Source organism: Erpetoichthys calabaricus, chromosome 2, assembly GCF_900747795.2.
Source record: "Erpetoichthys calabaricus chromosome 2, fErpCal1.3, whole genome shotgun sequence".
Classification (NCBI taxonomy): domain Eukaryota; kingdom Metazoa; phylum Chordata; class Cladistia; order Polypteriformes; family Polypteridae; genus Erpetoichthys; species Erpetoichthys calabaricus.
The window spans coordinates 276,330,711-276,357,232 of record NC_041395.2 but is presented as its reverse complement, the minus strand read 5'-3'; the positions used below and the strand labels follow the sequence as shown (position 1 = coordinate 276,357,232).

Sequence of the window (26,522 nt, the reverse complement as noted above, 5' to 3'; positions counted from 1 at the left end):
ATCTGAAAACATGTAGGTGGTCCGTACATTTTCACTGTTTAACACGAAGCATTAATATTTATTAAAATGTGATTTTATTTATAGATGGTGGAACTTTAAATAATAAACATCATATCTGCTGCATTCCATATAGTAAATAATTGCAAAGGTGGGAGGTGGCCAATTTTTTAGTTGATTTTAGCTGGTTAGTATTTACTCTGTTTAGGGAACTAAATTTCAGGTACTCTGCATGTCTTTTTATTCTTTTGGTTTTTGGAGCTGATTGCTCTCTGACTCTGCCTTTCTCTTTAGCTCATAACCTACTGTGCAGTGCAGATGTAGGGATCCTGTGGAGCAGCTTGCAGCAGGCTGATGATTTTTGTGTAATTTTGTTTGCTTTCAGATAAGCTATGATGAGTTTCAAACACTATCTTCCCAGTTACCCCAAGACCTTTTTGTTTTATTTTGTATCTGGTATGTTGTAATAAGAAGTTGTTAAATGTTTGCTTTATAATCGGTAGTGGGGATACTGAGCAACTGTGGAGTGACTTACAACTTGCTGTTGATTATTTTGTATTTTTCTGTTTGTTTTCAGTTGCTATTCAGTCTCCGTTGAGGTTACAAATAAGAGATAAAGTAAGCAAAATTAGACTGATGGGGCAAAAATGTTCTCAAATAGCTCAAGACATCGAATGCACAATTGTTTAGCCTCCAGCTTAGCCAGTCCCAGCAATCACCAGTAGGTTGTGTCACTTATGTAGATGAAGGTTCTGTGTATGTTAATGAGACAATCTTGGTTTGAAAATTAGCAATGTGAAAATAAAATTTCAAAATTACGAATGCATTTGAATTCAGATCCAGTGTAATTGGGCACAAAGATTCTCTGACAAGCTCAGGGAAGTAGTCTGCTGTGACCCTTTCAGCTTGCCATTCAATAATTTAAAAGAAAACAAAAAACCCTTCTAGCCGTAACTGAAGGTAAATTCAAGAAAATAAATGCATTACACTTACATAAAGTTGGTGACATTTTTGGCATAAAAAGCCTGGTGGGGCCATATCAGATATGTGTGCAGAGTTTTCTTAGACATTAATTTAGCCAACTAATAGCATTTTTCCCTTGTTTCGCTAATGTTTACAAACCATTCACGTCACAAAATTTAAATCAAACAATAAGATGTTAGTGCCTGATTTTTGTTGCACAACATCTGCTGTTACTGTGCCTCACTGGCCTGTAATGGCCTGTAAAGTTGAGAAACAGCACTGTACAGAGTGGTGTAAGTGTAATAAAGTGAACTTGTGGCCTGAGTGAACCCATAATTCATTTATTTTGAGACAAAGTAGCTTTGACAGATGTGATAGTGAGTGTATGGCTGGTGGTTTTTTGGTAACTGGCTGAACCCTCAGTTTTTCATATGGGCTGTTCTGTCCATTGTGACATCAATCACATCATTACATGTGCCAGGTAATAGGGACATTCTGCTGAAACACTGGCACCATAATCCTTTCCCTAACCCCAACAATGCAGAGTATGGGTGCTCTAATGCCACACATGGTCTTGGATGTATCCCGATGTGCTGCGTGAGAGGCTGTTTTACCAGCCAATGAAGTTCTGCAGCCTTGCGATTGCATATGTATGAGGTTGATACACATACTCTATATATGGATGTTTCAGGATGGCATTAGAGGTGTGTTCACGTACACACATTTACAAGGTGATCGTGGTTTATTTAAAGGTAAATTACATAGAACTGTGCACATGCCTGATTTTATATTTCTGTATTTTTATTTATTTATTTTTTGTCACTTCTTCTTTCGGCTGCTCCCATTAGGGGTTGCCACAGCGGATCATCTTCTTCCATATCTTTCTGTCCTCTGCATCTTGTTCTGTTACACCCATCACCTGCATGTCCTCTGTCACTAAATTTTATAAATGATGCCCCTGTATGCAATACAAGCCAGCATGCCTTGGTTAGTTTAAACTCTTATGCAGCTCAGGTTCCCCACGGACAGAACATAGAGGAAGTGGATATTGTGCATAGATCACAATTATTATTTCTTTTTGCCTGATTTTTCTGTGTAGTGCTTAAAGGATTTGGTTGATTGCATGGGCATGTAACTGTGCAGCATGTAAAGTCCTTTCATTTCTGTTTGTAATAAGTTAAAATAAGTCATTGTTTAGTTTATATTGCTTTTGATCTAAACACTCTAAAACATTGTAACAGTTTAACATTACATTACAAATCATTACATTGATATCTAATTGAAGCTACCATAATGTCAAATTATAGTGGTACAGGAGCTCAACAGGCTTTTCCTGTAAATAAATTATGTATTCTGTATTAATTGAGAAATTACATTCCAGTTGCAATTCTTAAATGATTTTTGACAGACCTAGTGTATGGTTTTGTTAGTACTCCGAAGGCTTAAAATAAAATGTCTTCAGTGATTTGGCAGATCCGGTGTGCACTTTTATTAGTAATCCACAGATTTAACTTTATAAATGTCAAGATTACCACTTAAAATAAGCTTATTTGTCTCTCATAGTGTAGGGGTAACAGAAATGAGCATGTGCTTGTGTGCTGTATTTTGTTCCCCCATTTTCTTTAAACTTTCCAGTGAATTTGCAGTATATTTGGGGCTCCAAGTAAAGGTATCTTGATAACAAGCTATCGGTGACAGCCTTGTGATGATGATACGGTTCTCTTTTTTTGTTAGAGCATCTACTTCAATTACATCAGTTCTCCCTGGATGAGATTTTTCCTTCACCATTGTATTATCTTTAGCATTTTGTCAGGCATTTTCTAGTAGTGCAGTAGGTAGTAACTTTCATTCACATGTTAGTACTAAACAATTAATCATAATGTAATTGTTGTGGAATCTGGCAAATATTTATTATTTTTTTAATTTTATTGATTTTTTTGTAATCATTCCATACAAATAGATCAATTTTTACAAAAATAGGATTGAAAACAAATCAACCCCCTCCCTTGAGAGAGAGAGCATGGCCAACGGAGTAAAACTTAAAGCTACTAAAAATAAATAAATTGATGAGTTTAATAGGCGGATAAAGATAAATGGAGAAGAAAAAGAAATTGGAAGAGAATCTGCTTCCTCAGTGCTTTAAGAGCTTATTCTAAAATATTATTGATTAGATCCTGCCAGGTTTTGAAAAAGTTCTGCACAAATCCTCTAAGTGAGAATTTGATTTTTTTCCAATTTCAAATAAAACATCTAATTCCTTAAATTATTTATTGATGTATATTGGAATGTTTTGAAATAAAAAGAGAAGCTTAGGAAGGATATTCATCTTAACAACGTTAATTCTTCCAGCTAGAGTGAGATGAAGGGTTGCCCATCTATGCAAGTCTTGCTTGATTTTTTCCATACAGACAGCAAAATTTTGTCGATAAAGAGCTTTGTTTACTTGTGATATTTACCCCATGGTATTTAGACCGATCTGCAATAATGAAAGGGAAGGTGTCCAATCTAATATTGTATGCTTGTGAATTCACTAGAAAAAGCACACTTGTATTCAAATTAATTCTGAGAGCAGAAATCTTTTGAAATTCTGTAAGTGCTGTTAAGACTGCAGGCACAGTATTTTGTGGGTCTGATATATACAGTACCATATCATCTGCATATAGAGAAATTTTCTGTTCAAGTCCTTCTCTGATGATCCCCTTTATCTGATAAGCATTTCAACAGTGAACTGCCAGTGGTTCAATGGTGATTGCAAATAGCAGTGGTGACAAGGGGCATCCTTGTCTGGTGCCACATTCTAGTTTAGTTTAGCTTCTAGACTAGTATACAGTAGTTTGATCCATGCACAGATGTTCGGGCCAAACCCAAATTTCTCTAATGTAGTGAAAAGGTAGTTCCATTCAATCATATCAAATGCTTTTTGTGCATCCAACGATAATATCATCTCTGGGGTGTTTGACTTTGCTGCTGAATATATTGCATTAAACAGGTGTTGAAGATTGGAAGCTAAGTGTTGACCTTTAATAAATCCAATTTGATCTTGTGATATTACTGAAGGCAGCACTTTCTCCATCCTTCTAGCTAGGACATTGGAGAGTATCTTAACATCATTATTCAGAAGTGAAATTGGTCTGTATGATGCACATTGTAATAAGTCCCTATTTTGTTTAGGAAAGACGGTGATTAATGCTTGGCAAACAGTTTGAGGTAGAATTTGATTGTCTCTAGCTTACAGAAGCTAGAGATCTGGCAAATATTCTTAAAGTACATTTCTCTTTAATTCAATGTCTAATATTATGGTATAATGTACTAACTTATTACTGTATTAACATTTTTTCATGCTAGTGGAGAATTCATTGTGTATTCCTCTTAAACTGTTTTAGTTGTCCTAGTTTTGACATTTGCATTGCTCATAAATAAGGTGTTGTAAAGCCAGTAACTTCTATTGGAAGACCTTAAGTGCCCTTTTAAACAAGCCAGTTTTTTTTTTTTTTTTTTTAGTTTTTAAGGAACATACTTAACTATGCATCACAAAAAAGAAAAATGACACTGTGGGCTTTTAAATGTACTTTGCTACATTAAGATTTATTTTATGCCTATTTCCTCTTTTTCCTTTGTGCTAGCATACTGTGTGGGTTTTTTTTTTTTTTTTGCAATTACACTTATTCTATTCTATTATTGTGACTATTAAACCCTTTGAGTTATGAGCATTAAGATAAAGAATTGTTCAAGTGAAGGAAAAAATGTTAAACTATTACTGTCCAATTTCTATCTGCTTATGTGGAATTAATTTCTGGTAGTAACATTACATAGTTGTTTTTAATACTGTAATTTCCTTAAATCTGTGAACATTTTTTTAAAAATTCTAAGTAATGTAACAACCTCAATTAATCAGTCACTGAATGCAATTTACTTTTCTTGAGTCCTAAGTGAGCTAAATTGTTTTTTTGCACAATGAAAGTGTGGTTCAGTTTGTTTAGTATGAATACTGAATACCAACTGCTTTCATTTCATTTGAGCACTATTAAACCATGTCCAGAAAATAAGTTGTTCATGCTTAACCTATAGAGAAAAGATTATATAGTATATCATGATTTTAAGAACTAATCCACCTTAATAAAAGGACAAGTGATTCTGTATCTATCCAGTTGCTTTGTCTCTATTATATGCCTTTTGGTATGGAATTTGTAAAAGCTGCATTAATGATTGTGATGCGCCATCTGTTGGAATGAAAAGCCTAATGGTTTTTATTACTACATGCATTACAAAATACATTGCAATAGATGGTGCACTGCAAATGCCAATGCTGTATAAATCTAACAGAGTAACTGCCCCAATGACAGAAATCTGCTTATCCACCTTGAAAGGACAAGTGTCTGGTTGTATTTTTGTGTGTCCATCTGGTTGGTAGGGTTAAAAAAAAAAGTTAAAATCGGGGGGGGGGGGGGTTGGTCAAAAATGTTATTAAAATACCAAATATGGGACTGAATAAAAGAAAATTAATTTTACTGGCCTACTCAGTTCTCCATTATAGGTTGACAACTGCTATATGGTAGTGACTTTCTTTCACCTACTTGGATAACCAGTCGAAATTTATAGCTGTAATGCTAATGACAATTTCCGCGAAGTAGACAAACCCCATAAAAATATGAGGTCTACATTGATTACTTGGATTTCAACCCATCTTAGATGGGTAGCACAGCTAGTTTTCTGTATTTTCATAGAGGTTTGTATGAGAATTTCAGAGATTTTAATTGTAACTACGTCTTGTCGGAAGAAGGGGCCTGAGTTTCCTCAAAAGCTTATTTGTATTGTTAATGTTGTCATCAGTGAAGAGGAAGGAATTATTTTCAGTGATATAAAAAAATCTGCCTTTTCTGTTTGCAAATGTGGCTACTCTATATATTACCATGAGGAAATACAGCATGTCACTCAGCTGGAGTAGCTAGCCAGTGCGTGGCTGTGTTGTCAATATGCTTTAGAGTTGGAGTTTTTAACCTACATTCAAGTATGTTTAAACAATAATATATATAATATTTGATTAGAAATAATGAAATAATATTCAAATCCTGGTTATAGGCTCAGGTGACAGCTCTACTAGTTGTGTGTTGTATCTACTCTCTCATGTATATCCGATCGTAGTCTTCTTATAGACTGTTTGTATACAAAGCTCTGAATGTTCATCTGTCCTGCTTACCCTGTTTAAACTGTCAGACTCCTCAATATCTTAATAATCAACTTTCATTAAATTCTCGTTCAACTTTCTCTGTCTGGAACAATTTTTGGATGTAAACATTCAAGCTGATACGTCACCTTTTCTAATTTGCTTTTGTTTTTATCATTTCCTTTTAAGTAGCCATTATTTATTTAATCAGTATTGCATTATTTGGCCTTTTACCTCTTCCTCTTTAATAAACTGTATTGACTGATTGTTTAATTTTTCCTGTAATGTTATTTTACAAGGGGAAACTGATGACAGACTAATTAGTGCAGTAGCATTTTAACTGCCTGTTCATGGGCTCTTTGTAACTGTCTCTCTTGGATTTGCACTTTGGTATTGTTCTTTTTTGGATACTTTTGGTTTCCACCTGCATGACAAAGACTTTTTTGTTAAACTGTTGATTTTAAATTGATGTGGTATACTGGAGTGTCCCTTATGATGTGTTTGTCTTTTAGAGAGCAGCAGCAGCATTAGGGACAGGACAGGAAGGAAGCAAAGTCAGTTTATTAAACGGATTGATGATACTAATTGTCTTGTTAAATGCCTCATAGTGGTTTGTCCTATGAATGGTTTTCTATAAGAAACCATGGTTTGTACGTATATTAATACTTATAGGTACTATTTATATCACACCAAAACCTATTACTTTTAAGTTTGGACTCTTATTAGCAAAATTGTTACTTGTATATCTGACAGTTAAACGCACAATTTTCTCAACTATGGTTGAGATAAAATAAAATCCTTTTTTTTTTTATTCTGATATTTTTTTTCTTTTCTGAATATAAAGCATACTTTTTTGGTTAGAATCACATTTCTGCTTGTTTGTCTAAATAAGGTAATGGCTACAAATTTTTGTATTTGTAGGTTATCTTCTTTCTCGACGTGAAGGTCAGCCGGGGTCTCCTGAAAAGCCACTGTCTGATCTTGGCCGCCTGTCATATTTGGCATATTGGAAAAGTGTCATATTAGAATACCTGTATTATCACAGAGATAAACATATGAGCATCAAGGGTATTAGCAGAGCAACTGGAATGTGTCCACACGACATAGCTGCAACACTTCAGCAGCTTCGAATGATTGACAGGCAGCATGGCAGGTGAGTGTAACAGCCAGAGAGTTAAGATTTTACCTCCTGTTTTTTTGGTGAAGTACATAATTTAAGTTGTCGATTATAATAAATGTATGACTTGCTAGATTAGTGCTCTCTAACCGAAAGATGTTCTGTCATTAAGATACCAATCCCAGGCATTGACTGGAAAACTAAATGAGCTAAATAACTAACGTATGAAATGAAATATTGACTGAGGTAATTTTAATCCGTGAAAACTGCCAGAAATGCTTGTCTCTTGTCATTATTACAGAACCTTGTTATTGTGACTTATGTTAAGAGAGATGCCTCAAAACCCTGATTAATCAGAATTGTACAGTTAAATAACCTACCACATTTAATGTTTAATATATTTTTTACTTGAGTATTACTTCAGATATTGAGTATTTTGAGTAACTAAGCATCACCATACAGTATTACCATATCATTAATGTGATGTTTACCCTAATGGTATTTGTATTACCCCCTAATTTAAGTGACATAATAAAGTAGTAATCCAAATTTAAAGACAGCTTTAGAGTCTAAAAGAGCTATACCCATCCATGTATCCATCCATTTTCTAAACCCACTTCTCTGGAGCAGGGTTGCAGCGAAGCTGGAGCCTATCCTCGCCAGCATTACCATAAGACAGGAACAATCCCTGGACAGGCCTGCATCCCACTGCAGGGTGAGCAGACATGCACACTCACACCCGAACACACACACTCACACACCAGAAGCTGTATAAATGTGTATGCCCTTTTTTTTATTTTATAACTCATAAGTAAACTTTTTTTTTTTACTTCCCAGTTTCAGATGTTAATTTTACAAGACCGCAAAATCATACGCCCATGCATGAGAATAGCCATTAAGAACAGGTGTGTGTGTGGCGGTGCGGGTCCAGCTCCATCTCCATCTCCATGCTCCCTCTTCCAGTTTGGGGAGCCATCAATAGTAATGACTGGGATGAGTTGGACAAATGAGGACGCCACAAGAAGCAAGGGAAAGGTGTAAAAGTGTACAGTGCTTTAATTCACCAAAAAAAAGTGTGTGCAGTGCTCAAAGTTTCATAAGTAAATAAACCATAAACACGTGAAAGAGAATCCATAAACAAATCCTTTAAAAGAAGGTTAAAATCAATGGGCTGGAAACTGTTCCTTTTTAAAAACCCGATGCCTCCTTCCTTGTAATTTGCTTATCCCATACGGGCCTTGCGGCAGGGATGTCACCCTATCAGCAGACGCAGCTGAACTTCAACGAGTCCAGTTGCCTTCCATCCCAGACTACGTACAGACTCCCTCACCGGACTGAGACTTCGGTCCCCAACAACCAGGGCGCTCATGCTGGGGTTCTCCCTCCTAAGCCTCTTTGAACTCCGCTGTCTTATGCCGAGAGTCGTCCATAATCCTGGTCACTCATGCTCCTCTGATATGCTCAGCAGGAGTAACCCAATCCATCCGCCCAGAGTGGTGTTCTTCATGGTTGGCCAAACACTCTTCCAGGGCTCTCCTCCCAGCTGTCTGCCTTTTCTCACCAGCGAGCCTGCACTCTTGCTCGCTCACTCACTCCCACACCGGGTTTTATGGCCTCCTACCCTCTTCTCTCATTGTTTTTGTTTTTTTTTTTTCTCCCCATCTACTGTGCCGGTCTGTACTTATATGGCTCCGTGGACTCATCGTCTCAATCACACACCGCAGGAAGCTGATAAAGCAATTGAGAACGATCGCACCTTCACGCACAGGTGCGTCTTGCCCAGTTATCCCATCAACTCCCTGCAGTTGTGCGAGTGCACCCACTGAGACTGACAAGGCCAAACAGATTATTTATTAAAAACTGGCCATTCGTTCGGAGATGTGGACCTGCTATATCACAGTGTGCCATCCAAGATAATGCCAAAAACCTGCAACATCACAATGAAAAGATGTCATAATCTAAGTTGAAGGCCAAGCTTTGCCAGGAGCGACTAATGCTTAAAGATGGCTCTCACAGTTGGGGATCTAGACCTGATCTCAGAAAAAGTTAAGTTTTATACTGTTGGTATATATTTAGCACAAATTTGAAAAGAAGCTAGTATTTGGTGGTATTTCATTCTCATTAAGATTTTCATAGACAACTATTTTTTTTTCTGCCAAAATCACTTTTATCATAACCTTGACTAGTTTTCAGACTCTTTGATATCTCCATCTTTCGAAACTATTATAACTTTCAATTCGTCACATGTTGGTTTATTATATATGCAAGCGTGATCTTTCGAATTCATATAGAAATACAAGAAAACTTCTTTGTATTTTGCAAATAAATTTTGTGTAGAGGGCGATACTTTTGGACGTATGGATATGTATTCTTTATTGGCTGCAGAATTTCTAATACGTCCGATTGTTTAACTCTTTTGATTCTATGTTGCATCGCTTCTCCGTGATCATAAATATAAACCTGACCGAATTGTGGTTTCTTTGAAATTAAACTTGTTGCTTTAATTGTTGCGGGACCACAGATTCTCTTTGCATATGGTCCTGAATCATGTAAATCTACATTTTGAGCACTGAATGATGCGAACACGAACAGATTATTGTAGATTCAGATATTTTGCCTGTAGTGTTTGTGGATTTCACTTTCACCAAATAACAAATCTTTAATTTCTCGCAGATACGCCTCTTCATTGGGAAGAAACACTACTTTTCCCTGATGGCAACACGAATTAGGCGATCTACAAGTCTCTGACTTAAACTTTAAAGCCTTACAATGTCTACATACTTCTGTCATATCACCTATGTCCATATATTTGATCTCTTTTCGCTTTTCATTTATTTCACAGAGTAATAATTTTCAGAGTAATAATTGGCACATTAGTCTAATTTTGCGGGACCTGAAATAATCTCTCTGAAAAAGTCACATCTCGTCCCAGGGTAAAAAGTCTCATCGCAGGATATTTTTTTTATTATAATAGAGAGAGATAACACTTTAACTTTATTGACCTCAAAATGTATTACAGCACACACATTACAGATCATTAAAACTGGCAGTATTACATATTATTCAGATCAAATAAGTAATATACCAATGTTGTTTCCTCCCCCGCTTGGGCCTGTTAGGTTGTCAATTCCACTTGGTTTGGACATGTGCAGAGGAGAGATGCTGAGTATATTAGGAGAAGGATGTTAAGGATAGAGCTGCCAAGGACGAGGAAAATAGGAAGGCCTAAGAGGTTTATGGATGTGGTGTGAGAGGACATGCAGGTGGTGGGTGTAACAGAGCGAGATGTAGAGGACAGAAAGATATGGAAGAAGATGATCTGCTGTGGCGACCCCTAATGGGAGGAGCCGAAAGAAGAAGAATATATATACACTTTATTGTATTGTAGATTGAAATGAATAAATTTGCCAATTTTGCCCATCGGTCTTCACTCCATAACCCATGATGACAATGTGAATTATGTTTTCAGAGTAGTTTGTAAATTTATTAAAAATCAAAAGCTAAAATCCCTCATTCACAGAAGTATTCAGACCCTTAATTCAGTACTTCTTAGAAACCCCTTTGGCAGCAATTGCAGCTATACATTTTCTTGGGAAGTCTCTACAAGCTTTGCACACCCGGATTTGGGTAGTTTATCCCATTTCTTCCTAGCAGATCTTCCCAATCTCTGTTAGATTGGATGGGAAGCATCTGTAAGATGCCATCTTCAGGTCTCTCCACAGATGTTCTTTGGGGTTAAATTAGGGCTTAAATCTGAGCCAGTTAAGGGACAGTATGAGGCTTGTCCCAAAGAGATTTCATCTGCATGGTCTTTTTTCGCTGTATGCTTCAGGTCTTTGTCAGACAGGAAGCTGAACTTTTCCCCCCCATGCACTGTGATTTTCACATGCACTCACTAACCTTCTTTTGCACTTTGGATAAATGTGTTTTAGTGTCATTGATTAGTTTGATTTCAGTCTGTTTATTATAAATAGCACTTTACTCTGTACAATTTCCAAGTCTATAACTGTTCTTGGTAGTCCTTTCTTTTGCTAGGAGATTATGAACTTCTTCATATCTGAGGATTTAAAAAAAAAAAAGTGCATTTTGAGCATATGACATTCCACTGTCTGTAAACTTTAATTTGCCCTTAATTTTTATGATTATCTTTTCCTCCTCAGCTATTCCATTTGTACTAAATTACTAAAAGATATGAGTAATTTTTCATCTTTTCTGCAATATTTGTCTTTAGCTGCCAGTTAGCTTCTTGAATATCCATTTAACTATTGTCCTCATGCCCTCGTATACACCTTACACATACCGTATATATATATATATATATATATATATATATATATATATATAGCTGTTTTTATTATTGCAACTTCTTTTTTATTTTACCTGCTTCAGAGTTTTCTTTAACTTCTTTATGCTTACAAATTTTTGGGTGAACTTGACCTGTATTACAATGTATATGTAAAACATTTTTAAATCTGTTACACTGATCCTTGACTGTTTCTACACTGAAAAGCTTACCCCCAGTTTATCCCTTTTAGACTTTGCTGTATCTGCATACAAATTGCTCTACTGAAGTTTTTGCATTTGTGTGCTGCCAAAACCACTGTGAAGTGGATTGTGTTATCGGTTACTTGACCCTAATTCTTCAGTCATCTCTACACCCTCAATTCTTTCCTGGTTTACCAATTGGAGTTTTATTTATTCCAGCTGTGAGACTTCAGCAATATTGTCCATATTAATAGCAAGTGGAAGATAACAAATTGCTAAATGTATCTTTTGGCACCTTTCGTGAATGTGAAATTCAAATTCAGAATGAAGTATAGCAATATGAGCTGTATGTTTGGCAAGGTCCGCATCCTGTTTGAACACTCTCCCTTAAAATTGGGGACTTAAACAGGCTATGACTCTTGCATCCGACTCAGGTTATTGTACAGCATGAAAAATATTTGTAAAAGATAAATTACCAGCACTGTACCATAATTGAGTTGAGCTCATCTACAGTACAAAAAATATCTTCCTCTACTAACTTGGTGAAGAAGCTTTTTACTTCCGATCTCATTGGCACATAGGCTGAAATACAGTAATAATAATACATTTCGGTTTACATGGAAAACCTTGTAATGTCCTCATTTCAAATTTATACTGATTTGGTGCAGTCTCTGAGTCACTCCTCTGACATTTTGCTTTCAGGGGTGCTAATAAGCAGTTCCATTTCTGATAAAAATCACAAACACACATGCTGAACAGAAACAAGCAAGTAGGTAAAAATTGCATACTTATGTGTGCAGCACTACCAACTGTTTCCTATTCATATAGTTAAAGCTTAAATTATTTTTGGATGACACCACGTGGTAATTTGCTACACTAGATAGCTGTAGCATCATCACCTCATGTTGGATATTCTACGAGTTGCCCATAGGCTGTGTGCAGCCAGTAGACTGTAGTTTACCATCCCCAGTCACTATGAAAAATATTCAATATGGTGACAAATTCTTTGCCTATACTGTACATACAGAGATGCTTTGAAATGCAAGCTGGCTAAAGAAGTAATCTGTAGACAAGAACAATTGGTTTTCATAGTTTTGCGACATTGCAAAGGACAGTAGACAACTTTTCAGCCTGTCAGTAAAGTGTGGTTACTCAGAGAAGTTTTAAAAGTACAATATATAGTCTTTTCCTGCCTTTTCTACCGGTTGTGGCATACTCTTCTTAAAAAGACGTCATCGGCATTTTTCGGTTTTTAGAGGTAAAATGTTTAAATATATTTAAAAAAAAAAAAAAATTACTTGGTATGTCATTTTGTCTTTGAAAATAGCTCCCTACCTTGTTTCCTCAGGCTAAATTGTTTGAAGAAGCAGCATTTCTGGTGGTTCATCTCTTCACCATTGTAGTCTCTATGGTCATTTATAGTGTGTAGAAACTTTTGGGATAAAAATAAAGCAACCAAAAAGCTCTTTTAAAATGTCAGTAAAAACCAATAAATTTTGGTTGAAATGAAATAATCTCATTCCCATTGGTTGTAATTGGCTACAAGTTATTTAAACAAATGTATTGTCCACAACAATTTTTTTTGATACCTGGAAATCCTAGGATGTATAATTTTTAGCCATGTATGATGTCAGACAGAGATGTATGTAAATGTTTTTTGATTATTTAATCTTGCTATTACCCTTGCACAAGAACATTGCCTGATTTCTGCATGCCAACTTTAGGCTTGCTGTTCCTTCCTTCTAACACGTCCTCACAGGTGGCACAGTGGTAGTGCTGCTGCTTTGCAGTAAGGAGACTGTGGAAGATTGTGGGTTCGCTTCTCGGTTCCTCCCTGTGTGGATAGCGCTTTGAGTACTGAGAAAAGCGCTATATAAATGTAATGAATTATTATTATTAATTGTCATTAATATTACTCCTGTGCAATTCATGCAAGCAGCCGCAATACCAACGCTTTCTGAGGCTCCTGAATAAAATTTGTGGGATTTATTCTGTTTTTGCTTTGTTTTTCTTCTGATACATTTATGACATTTAGGTGTGTGTTTTACTGTAAAATTACAAGTTTAGATTTGAGTCAAGTGATTTGTTATGTTAATTTTAGTCTCGGGAATATTAGGAATTCTTCATCAGACTGCGCCAGTTTGTGGTATTCCTATCTAAATAAATAAAATGAACTGCTCCAAGTTCCATATATAGTATGTGTCAAATGAAGATGTGAAAATGAGACCTTTAATAGTTCAGTTTATTTCAGATATAATTTAGGTATAGAAACCAGATAAAGAAAATGAGTTGAAATTATGATGTGCCTACGTGCATAAGAATTGAAACTAGATAATGTTTTACTTTGCTTCTTGTAGAATAAAAACTTATTTTATAGTATTTAAGTTTTTCCAGAGTGCATCACTTATACTGTTAGTGATAAGGTCAGTAAAGGTTGTCGTAGTAGCATATTTTGGTCTTTTTGTTTTTTACCAAAACCCTGCTAAATTACACCTTTATTCACACTCATTTTTAGGTTTGTAATTATTAGAAGAGAGAAACTAATCCAAAAACACATGGAGAGGCTAAAAGCTAATCCCCGGGTAAATACAGTAGATCCTGACAGCCTCCAGTGGACTTCAATAGCACCGTGCAATGCTGCTTTGTCTGAAGAAGAACGAGAGGCTGAAATGGAGGTATGTGGCATTTGCTGTCCTTGAGTTAAGGTGTCTTGCTTGCCTCATGAAGAACGGGTAATATTTTTGTACAGTGGAACCTCTAGATACGAGTTTAATTCGTTCCAGCACTGAGCTTGTATAGCGAATTTCTCGTATCTAGAACAAACGTCCCCATTGAAAATAATGGAAATCCAGTTAATCCGTTCTGCACCCCAAATATATTAACATAAAAATCAATTTTCCTAACAAATAACACTGATAAATTATATATACTGTAGTCTACCTTTAATAAATAACACTGGTAAATAATATAACTGATTATTAAAAGAATCAAAACAGGTGTCCAAAGTGCAGTAGAGCATTCAATAAATCTTTAAATAAATAATCCTTAAAACAGTTGTGAAGTGGAGGTTTAAAATACACAAGAATAACAATCCTTTAACACGAATTTAAAACGTCAAAAGGATGCCGTCTTTAAAAAACAGATGACAATCCCCGGTGCTTCTTCTCTGTTAGCGTCTCGCCTGCGGGCTCTGCAACAGGCGAGACACTCTTAATGCAGCTGACCTTCTCTACACCGTCCTGCTTCAGCTGTTTGGCTCGCCTGTTCAGCTCACTGTTCAGCTACACGCGAGCCTGCACTCACTCGCTCGCCCGCCCGCCTGCCTGCCTGCCTGCTTGTGCGCGCGCTCTCTCCTCTCTTTTCTTTTACTTTTTCTCCCCCTTAACCGGCTCGCGCTTCTCTATATATGCGGGGAGGACATGGCAGCTGCAGCCCATCAGCCACAGGAACAATCATGGATGTGGGCAGTTTCCCACCTGTGCACTTAAGTGAGAAACGCAGACACCGCAGATCGCGGCTCGCACCTGCTACCACGCCCCCTTGCTAAGCCGCGAGCTATACCCACAGCCTGGCTCGTGGCTCGTTACGCGAGCCAATGCTCGTATTTAGATCTGAATTTTTCGCTCATACTTTCCTCGTATTTTGAATTTCTCGTATACAGAGGTGATCCTATCTCGAGGTTCCACTGTACTTGCGTTAGACTTCTGATGTTAACTTTGATCGTAAAATTGAAGATGTACATTTTGTCTTAAACATAGTGCTAGCTGTTTCAGACAGTTATTTTAGTTTTCCATAGGTAATGATTTAAAGAGCCAAAACTGTAGTGCATCAGTGAACTTCTCAGTTTGTTCTTTGTACTTGACACAACTTGGATTTCAGATTCTCTGTGCAAATCACGTTTGATTTTAAAATAGTATGTGTATAACTGTGAATATACACACTAACCTTGTGTAATTGCATATGTATATACAGTAGTCCATGAATTAAACTTGGGCGGTCTCAGCTTTATACACACAGGCAGAAAGACAAAGGAGGAAAATAATGTACCATTTTTAAATTCTGCATGCCTTGTTTGTACACGATAAGGTAGAAGATGTGCTCCTCCAACTTTTGTTGTCTCATTTAACGCACATTCAGCGTAATAACACTCATGCTCCACGACTACCCTTTGCAATGAACAAGAGAGAGCTAGAGTATTTGAGGAGCAAGAAGTGACATCCACTCCACCCTTGCTGTAGTTATCTTGCTATTCCAGTGACCTCGGGTCACGTTACCCCAAGGAAAAGGGAGATGAGTGGTGGCGCTGTGGCTAAGGATCTGCACTGGTATCTGGAAGGTTGATGGTTCAAATCTCATTAGTACCAGAAAGGATTCTACCCCACTGGGCCCAGGAATCAAGGCCCTGAACCTGAAAAATTGCACCAGGGGCACTGTGCAATGGCCAGCCCTGAACTCTGACCTCTAAAAGGTCATGCGAAAAGACAGTTCCCCCAACCGGGAATTAACAAAAGTATATCCAACTTAAAAAAATAAATACATAAATAGAATAATATGGTATGTGACACAATACTGTTCCAACTCTTCCCATCTCACCTGTAACTTCATACATGGTGGAGCCTGTGTCTCCCTCAGAAGAGCATTACTGAGTAGAGAGGTGTTGACTTTAGAGCTGCTTTTGTACATCTGCGTTTATTGGCCAGGTACACTAATGTGTACTAGGAATTTGTCTTGATGGTATTTGTGCAACATAACCAGGATAACACAGAATACAAGAGAGAATGAAGATAGAATATGAAATGAGAAAGTGTAGTACAGCATACAAACTATTGACAGATAAACACAGTGCCTGTTTGAAGGGGTGTATGCAGAACCACTTCTGGGATTTGAAAGGGATTGTCTAGGGACATGAACACCAGAAGTGATTTCCTCCCACTGTTCCTATTGATGAGTCCCTCACTCATTCTTTATTAGTGACATTTTGATGTAATGCACAACTTTATTTTGAGAAAAATAGTATTTAGGATACTAGTATATCATAATTTAATACTCAGCTTGGTTAGTTTATATAGGTATGTTGTTTTTCATTGAAAGAGTCTAGATAACGATGTTGAAGCATTTTGACTAATCAACTTATCTAATTTGTGTTGATTTGTGATTATTTACCTGGTGTCTCAAAAATCTCCTGCAGCCAGAATGCTGTCTTTCTGAAAACATTTAAATTAAAAGAAATGACCGTCTGTGCACACTTCATACTTCTAGATGGACTCGACTAATCTTTACAATTGAAGTAATGTGTGCTGTTTATTGGGTTTTCTTTATAAGAAAACATTGCTAACACATTTAATTGTTTTGTGTGTATAGGTAATCCTTTACATCTGGCGTTTGTTGAAAATGTATTCTATACATTTTTAAAGAAAAAATTGTTTTAGGAAAACTGAAGCGTTTTTGTAATTAATTTTGCCTAAACTGTGTTAATTAACTAGCGTGTTATAATGATTGTCAGCAGGCATGTAATTTAGTGCAAAATGACCTCAGTTCACTGCATTATTAATCACACTAAATATTCCATGAAATGTAATCTTCTGTGGCTGTATATCTTAACTGCTGCAGTGAGACCAAGTACTAATCAGATGGCATTCTCTCAGTTCATCTACTCTTTTAGTAATCATAACGTCCAGCGTAACACATTGGTTTAATAATGAAAATGCTTTTGACATTTTTATTCCTGCTTTATTGTACAGGCTGAGCGATTAATGGAACAGGCAACTTGCTGGGAAAAAGAAGAACAGGAAGCATTTAATGTGAAACTAAACAGCAGACTGGCATCTACAAAAATGACTTGTAAAAATTCATTAACACGATCTTCCGAGTGCCTTCCCACAATTCCAGAATGGTCAACCATACAGTCAAAAGAATGCAGTGAGAATGAAAATGAGGATGAAGAAGAGGAAGAGGAGGAGTCTGATGCCCAACCAGCTTCTCCTCCTGTCCTTACAAAAGCACAGGGAGTGCTAAACATAAAGAGAAAGGTATATAGTGTGTAGAATTTAAAAAAGATGCAAGAAATAGTAAAACATTATTTTGATGTGTTTTCTTCTGCAGGCCAAATGCATTAAAAGCTGGATGAGAAAAATGTGTTGCTTCAGTGGTAGCTTAAGCTGCAGCACAACTTTGAAATTTAAATGAATGTTTTTATGTAGACGGTGCGGCATGACACTGCACATGACCTTTCAGCTCCTCTCTTGATGTTGGCTTGTGAAATACTGCCCCCTTGTGCCTGTTTACAGTATTGGCTTCACTACACAAACACATCGGGGTCTCCTAATCCCAGCTGATACTTGTGAGTTTCATACTGCTCTTCATCTTATTGTGTGGCTGCACTCAGCAAAAAGTAGTTCTGTAACTTGTGAGCAGTTCATTTTTTCATATCATTTACTTTTTTTTTTTTTTTTTTTAAGTTAATCTGATCATTTACCTCAAAATATTGCTCCTTCTCTAATAGTGGCATAGGAGAAGCTGGGATACTTGTGATCTACTTCTACAGTTGAAAGCTGCCCCCCACTTGGGGTTTGGGGGAGAGGAGTGTCTGGATTAGGGCCGTCTTGGTCTGTAGGCGGATTGCAGGTTCTAGATAACGGGGTTCAGCTCCTGCTTTGACTTTTTGTAATTAAGTGGATGTCATTTGTAGTTGGGCTCTCACAAATAGTAACGTTCATATTGAATATCACAATATGAACATTGTGTTACTCGTATTATTCTCATATTAGTGAGGTTCCAAACTTTGAACTGTTCTCCAGAGAACAGGTTTGTTTTAAACACAGTGGATATATATTTTATCAAGGTAAATTTTATTAACGCTCTCAAATCACTATCAAAATGTGTTTACACATGCCATTGTATACCCACCGTGTCTATTTTCTTTTAAAGTTGGCTACAAACAAGTGTTTAGAAGGGTTAAGGATGACATATACATTATTTTCCGCTTCACCTCAAACAGTTTATATACTGTATGTTAAATTCTTTATTGACTGTGAGTTTCGGTGAACAAGTGAAACACAAACTTAATCATATTCTTATAAAATTGTTTGGTTTAGACTTTTTAACGTAAGAAGATCAAACAGGCATTAAACTGATAAAATATAATGACACTGGTGGCGATAGCTTTTATAAATTGTGACTGTGCCCTGCAATGGAGTGCAGCGCTGCTCCAGTCCCTGTGATCCTCAGTTGGATTACTGGGGTTTGAAAATGTTTGTTGTTTTTTGCTAAATGCTAATATATTGTGTTCTAACTATTATTGTAATTGTATGTTTCAGAGGCCAGTGTTACTCAGACGAAAAAGAGGTCGTAAACGCAGACATGGCAATAGCAGTGTCACCACAGAAACAATATCAGAAACAACTGAGGTGTTGAATGAGCCATTTGAAAACTCCGATGAAGAAAGACCAATGCCACTTTTAGAACCAAACTGCAAGATGGATGGGGAAGATGAAGATGAGCCATGTGTTAAGAGAATGGTCAATCGTCATGACCGGCAGAAACATGTTAAAACTGAACAGCTTGACAATCATAACTGCAGAAAAGCTATTGCAGAGGAGATGCACAGTAAAGGTATGCATCTTTTTTTTACTTATTATACTTGTATAATGAATAAATATTACAAAAAAAAAGTATACCAAAAATTTTCAACATGGTTATATTGTTAAAAAGTAGAATTGTTAAAAATGTATACATTCAAGCGTTGCCAAATTATTTATGGTATCGTTTGTGTTTTTGTAAGTGTGCAAAAAAAAACCGCTCTTAAGCCACACATTTATTTTTAAATAAGTTACTTAGGAATGGTAGCTGCTGCCTCGCAGTAAGGAGGAGACCAGGACTTGTGTCTTGGGTCCTTCCTGCATGGAGTTTGCACGTTCTCCCCATGTCTGTGTAGGTTTTTTTGCAAGTTAGGTGGGTTGACAATAGTAAATTGACCCTTGTGGGTGGGTTGTGGTGAGTGTGTGTGTGTGTATTCGCCCTGCAATGGACTGGCAACCTGTCCAGGGTTTTTCCTGCCTTGCACCCTTTGCTACCTGGGATAGGCTCCAGCACCACCTGCAACCCTGTTCAGGATAAAGCCATTTAGAAAGTGACTGCCTGACAAGTAAAACCTGACAGTTAAATTGGTGTATGTGATGACAACCCCTGGAACTTGGGTCTCTTTGAATAGGTTTTAGAAATTAGCTAAGCCAAAGCACTCTGACAGAGATCAAATCATAGTTTTACATCATCAAGAACATAGTCAGTGGCAGCAACAACATGTGCAAAGCAAAGAGTCCAAATGTGAACGTTTTGGTTCACAAAGACGCCAGTTTATCACAAGGAGAACTGGTGAAAAGTACATTGATGCCAATCGGCAGTCTTCTGTACAGGGCAGTGGTGACGCTGTCCTGGTCTGTGGGTGAAGTACAGCCAGTGGTACAGGATGAGGACTACTGAGAAATTATGCTGAACTTTTCAGTAACAGTTTATTTGTAAAAACTTAAAATGTTTCTGTGTTATGATCTCCCCAAGCACACTACAGTAGTGAGCGCCACATCACTAAAGCTTTGTGGGATCGTTTGCAGAGAAAAGTCAGCAGAATTTACCACAAGAAAACTTGAAACAAGTTATACAGCATTGTACCAAAAGAGATTTCTTCAGCTTTCATTAAAAGGATACCACTAAAAATATTGACTTGTTTTAAAAACAGACTTCAGTTTATTTGTATTTTATGATTTTCTTCTTGTATTAAATAATCATGCACTGCTAAAATAACTAGCTTTAAAGATATTTTTGCTGGGTGGCATAAGACATTTACACAGGATTGAACCATCTGTAAGTGGCGCCTTAGGCCACAATTTTTGCATACTTAAAGGATCATTTTCACAGTAGCTTGCATTTGCTCTGTTGTCCCATCTCAGCTCTGCTCCTGCCGAGATGAGAGCAGTTCACTTAGAGATGATCTGAAATTGGCCGAGACGGTAAAGCAGGGCAAGCAAAGAAGTGCAGTGATTAAACCCCCCTTATTTTTAATGTCTATATTTTCAACATGTGTTTATTCAGATGACAAATTCATACTACAGCTAAAAATTTATAAACATATATACAGTGTTCCTGAAATCCTTTGATTTATAAAAAAAAAAAGATCTATACAGATATTCCTTTTAGTCTGAAAAGTTAACTCGTGAGAGCAGTGTCAGTGTAGGTTCTGTTAGAAATAGCAGCAATAGCACCAGTCAGTGAGGTCCTCTGGTACCACAAGGTAGGCAGGCCCCATCTGAAAAAATAGCTGGATTTAAAAAAATGGCTAGATAATTAAGCTGTTCTTCTCTTTATTTCACATGACAGATTGCATCTGTGTTGGCAGATTTACAGAGCCAAAGCCTAACTTGGTAGCCGTTGATCCACAGTAGAAATTAAGCTTGGATGAGAGCATTAGTCTACCTCTGGGCACATCTCATACCAGGCCAGTTTAGTGGTGCACGTCAGCTGGAGAGTGTGTTTGTATTGTGTGAAGGGTTACAAAGCATAGGGTGAGCACATAAACCTCACGGGGAAATCGCCACAGCCAGTCCTCTAATTAGGGTACAGGAGCGGAGGGGCAGCATCACTTAACCATTGTGCTGTCACACAGCCGGCCTGCCTTTTTAAATGGAAACGAGGAAAAACTCAAACAGTTAGCTTTTACTACAGTAGCCGCCAAGGTCAAAATTAAAATGGCAATATTTAACATCTCTGTATCAGGTTTAATGAGACGCATTCTGAAACTGACTATTAGTAATGTTTTTTTTTTTCTTTTAATATAGATGTTACTTCTATTGGAAGTATGTTAAAAGGGAGCATTGAAGACAATCCTGAGCCTGTGAAACGCAAGAAGGGCTGGCCAAAGGGAGTTAAGCGTGGTCCACCGAAGTGGAGACGTAAAAAGGAAAGGAAAACTGGTTTTAAACTGAACTTGTACACTCCACCTGAAACACCAATGGAAGCCAACCAGGTCTTGACAGAAGAACAAAAGGAAGATTTGGATAAAATATCATCTGTTACAGAAGTAGATGGTAGCCTCAAAGAAAGTGACCTAAGTGTGACGGATCTTGGACAACCGCTTTCAGAACCTGCAAGTCCAGATGAGTTGCATCCAAAAATGGTTGAAGAGAAATCAAGAAGTGAAGATAATTCTGATAGTAGTGATGAATGTTTAGAAAGTCTTGACCAAGTAGATGAGAACCAAGGTGAAAACCACTCCGATAAAACGGATGAAGATATTTCGCAGGCTCATGAACATGACGATGAAGATGAAGAGGAAGAAGAACCTGTGCAAAATGAAGATCATGATGCTGATGATGAAGATGACAGCCACGTGGACTCAACAGAGCTAGAGAAGGAAGAAAGTGCACCTGAGGTTCTGACAGAACCCACCGAATGTCAGGAACCCTGTTTTGATTTGAATACTGCAGTAGAAAACGATGATGATGATGATGATGATAGCAGCAGTGGTAACAGGAGAGACATGGAAGTGGATGATGATGACCATGAGATTGTTTCTGATTCAGAGTCTGATGATGAAAATAGCCATCACCTTCATGAAAAGGAAGAGGAACACAATTCTAAAATGAAAGATGTGCATTCAGTTTGTGCAGAAATAGATAATGAGACTGTGCAGGCAGTACAGTCTCTTACCCAGGAAAATAATGAACATGAGGACAACTTTCAGGATTGTGTGGAGACCCAGGAGGCCTGTAGGAGCTTGCAGAGTTATACACATGCAGATCATAGCCCTCAGATGACCATAATGGATGACTGTCAACAGTCAGATCACAGTAGTCCAATTTCATCAGTTCATTCTCATCCTAGTCAATCAGTTCGTTCTGTAAATAGTCCAGCGGTCTCTGTGCTAGAAAACAGCTATACTCAAATTAGCCCGGATCATAGTGCCATATCTGTGCCATCCTTACAAAACATGGAAACCAGTCCCATGATGGATGTTCCTTCAGTTTCAGACCACTCGCAGCAAGTCGTCGATAGTGGATTTAGTGACCTTGGCAGCATCGAAAGCACAACGGAAAATTATGAAAATCCTAGTAGCTATGATTCAACTTTAGGAGGGAGCATTTGTGGGAATAATTCTTCACAGAGCAGCTGCTCATATAATACGATCTCCTCCAGTAGCCTTACTCAGAGCAGTTGTGCCGTGACACAACAGATCGCTAATATCAACGGGAGCTGTAGCATGATGCAACAGAACAGTATCAACTCTCCTCAGAACTGCAGCGTCAAATCTCCCCAGGGATGTGTTGTTGAAAGACCACCCAGCAACCAGCAACAGCAAATGTCTCAGTGTAGCATGGCGACCAACTTTTCCCCACCCATGCAGTTGACAGAAGTTTCTGAATCTGGCAATCCAAATATTGGAATCTATGAAAGGATGGGCCAGAGTGACTATGGAGGTGGCCATTACCCACAGCCCTCTGCTACTTTTAGCTTAGCAAAACTGCAGCAACTGACTAACACCCTTATGGACCATCCATTGCCTTATAATCATTCAGCCTCTGTCACGTCCTATGCAAACAGTGTATCTCTGTCTTCACAGCTGAGTAACACAGGACTTGCCTCTTTATCTCAGTCCCCACATTCTGTGCCTGGAGGACCCCAGGCACAATCCACAATGACGCCCCCTCCCAACCTGACACCACCACCTTTGAACCTCCCCCCACCGTTACTACAACGAAACATGGCTTCCCCAAATGTGGGGATACCTCCCGCCCAGAGACTCCAGACACAGATGCCCGTCAAGAGCCACGTGGCAATGCGTGGCAAGTCTGCACCCCATCAGCAACAGTTTTATGGGCGTGCTTCCCAAACAGTAGCCATGCAAACACCTGCGAGAACATTAGCCATGCCACGAATGAACATGGGGGTGAATCTAATGCCTGCTCCAGCATACAATGTCAACTCGATGAACATGAATATGAACACTCTGAATGCTATGAATGGGTATCGGATGTCTCAGCCAATGATGAATACGAGTTATCATGGAAATCATGCCTATATGAATCAGTCGGCACAATATCCTATGCAGATGGGAATGATGGGAGCTCAGCCATATCCACAACAGCCAATGCAGGGGCCACCACACAGCAACATGATGTACTCGCCAGCCAGTCATCATAGCTACATGAACACTGGCATGTCCAAACAGTCTTTGAACGGCTCATTCATGAGGCGATAGTAGTAGTCGGTCTCCTTTCTTTCTTTCTTTCTTTCTTTCTTTCTTTCTTTCTTTCTTTCTTTCTTTGTATTTATAAGTGCATACTAGCTCACTATGCCCTCTGTGTGTGTGTGTGTTTTGTGTTTTTTTTTTTGTTTTTTTTTGTTCGTCTTTGTTTTATTTAAAACCAGCACTTGGTGTGAATGCAAAAAAAGTTGCGTTGTTTGGATAATATTTTTCTTTTATGAAAAGCCTTACGTAATCAAAACTGAAGATGACTTTTCTAAAGTATTTTAATCAAGTCATGAATGCAGCCTAAGTTATAAGGATTTTTAAAATGGATGCTTCATGATTGGACTACTTTGTCTGGCTAATGGAGCTATTTAATGTGCCTGCTATCAAAATGCGGTTTGGGACGTTGTGCTCTTTTAATAAGTTCACCAATGTTGAATTTGTGTTCCACTCTTCTGCCTTTATGCTGTATCATTTAAGTTATTGTATTTTCCCAGTATGGTGTCACTTAGCATGCTATAAAGTCTTTGTTAGTGACAGTGCATAAGGTAGTACTGTACAAGTGTTGTACTTAATAGCAAGCCATTTTATACATACTTTGCCTTGATTAGGTTTTTCCCTTCAACGGGAGTGAGATGAAACTATATTTTTGTTAAATCTAAGATTGTAAAAATTGTATAACTTAGTCCTGTTTCAGTCATTACGTTTGAAAGGTTTTATTGCGAAATGTGTAATTCAGTACTTTTTTGTAACAGATTTCCTGAAATAAGGCAGCTTTCTGTTTTATATAAAAAAAAAAAAAAAAGAAAAGAAAATTGATTTCTGTCTAAATAATGAAGCATATTATCTGTGTTTGTACCAGCACACTTCTGAAACACGTCAAAGAACAGCTCCAAAAACACGGCAGAATTTGGAAAGCATTAAGTTATTTTATCAAAATGCCTTTAACCTTACACTTTCATTCCATCTGTAGATTTTTCTATCTTTATAAAATGTTGGAAATATATTTTACAGAAATATAGAGCTGTAGCCTGTGAATAGACCAAGCTAAGCTAACAAATCGCATGTAAAAAGCAAATTGTATTTGTGTCTGTTTATATTGCTTTTTTGTAGCCTTTGTACTTGTACAGAATGACTGTTAGGAATGAAAGGAAAACCTGGGTAAGTGTACAAAATAGGACAGAACGAGAGTCTTGTATTTATCAGTTCTTTTTAGTCAGTCACTAAAAAAAGAAAAAAAAAAAATCAAACCTTAAAAAGAAATGCTGTACATTTTAACAAACAAAATAAATTATGATGAGCCATTATTGTGTCATTGCAATCTGCGGTCCATGTGTTTAGTGTCTTTTTTACGCACTGCAGTTTCTTAGCCTTCTGGTATACGTGTGCAGAGAGGAGGTGTGCCTCAGTTTAATGCTAGTGTAAGACTTTATAAAAATCAATGTTAATACGGATTTGTTAGATGGTAACATTCAGTCTTAAAACTGAAATCTAAATCTGTTTTAGCAGCGGTCCCCATCTTGTCTCTTATGGCCACACATGCTGCTGTTTCAGGTTGCAGGACAAAAACTTGCCGACCGTCAGTGAGGTGCTGCAAACACACGCGGCTGGTAACTCTTTAGTTTGGGTACGGCAAACTCGCAGCTCTCGCTCATTTACTGTCACGCAACCAGACGTTAACAAAGGGGTTTTTTTTTTCTTCTCGTAATTCTGTTTATAAAGCACCAGGCTGTTCATACCTGTGCAGTGTGACATTTGATGTGCCGGTGAATTGACTTATGAACACACGGGTCTTATGATGAAGTATGTGATGTCAAGAGGGAGACGTGTCACGTAAGCGACGTCTGACCGCTCCAAAGTGAAGTCCTTTTAGTAGGCCGCATCACACAGATGAAGAGTCGCTTCACTGAGGCTTTGTGAGGGTTATGGTCGCCAAAAGAAGCCTTTTAGAAGGTCTTGTTACGTACGAGTAAATGAGTAAGAGATGGGTTTTTTTTTGCAGTACCTAAACTAAAGTGTAATTTTATTTACTTGAAAGATAAAGGATATCTTTATATATAATACGCCACCATGGCTGTGCGTTTGTCTGTCCAGGATTTTAAATCACTTGTAGCTAGCAAACCGTTTGACCAATTGACCTGAAATTTGGTACACACATACTACGTGACATCGTCTATCCGCTTTCAGGGTGATGGTTGACCTCCAGGGTTATTCTATTCCTCTTTTTATTTTTAATTTATTGTAGAATCAACTCTCGGTAGCAGCCAGCAGGACGGCCGAGGGGTACATGCGTACAGGTGCCGTTCTCATCCCTGCCACCTTCGCCGTCACTACCTCTACCTCTTCAAATCTTAAATCATTCTTGAGGCAGATTGAAGACCTAAGTGCCAAGTGAAAAATTAAAGAAAAAACATACCAAGTAATTATACACAAACGCTGACTTAATCAGTTTTAACATGAAAAGATGCTGACGAAAGAAGAGAAGTGGGCCGCTAGGGTGGAGAAAACGAGAGCTGCTCAGGAAGCAGCAAGCGCATCAACCTCTGAGCAAACAAATG

The 26,522-nt window shown here is 37.7% G+C and overlaps 1 protein-coding gene across 3 annotated transcripts in view; it reads left to right on the top strand.

The window, feature by feature from the left end:
* kat6b (K(lysine) acetyltransferase 6B) overlaps positions 1-25,271 on the top strand; it is a 186,998-nt gene extending 161,727 nt beyond the window's left edge. For all 3 annotated transcript variants that reach the window (XM_051922955.1, XM_051922954.1, XM_051922956.1), the window contains exons 13-17: positions 7,046-7,277; positions 14,242-14,401; positions 17,468-17,755; positions 19,043-19,337; positions 21,554-25,271. In XM_051922955.1, coding sequence (XP_051778915.1) covers positions 7,046-7,277; positions 14,242-14,401; positions 17,468-17,755; positions 19,043-19,337; positions 21,554-23,973 — 3,395 coding nt within the window. In that variant the 3' untranslated portion in view covers positions 23,974-25,271. The remainder of the gene's footprint in view (positions 1-7,045; positions 7,278-14,241; positions 14,402-17,467; positions 17,756-19,042; positions 19,338-21,553) is intronic.
* Positions 25,272-26,522: the final 1,251 nt, after the last annotated feature.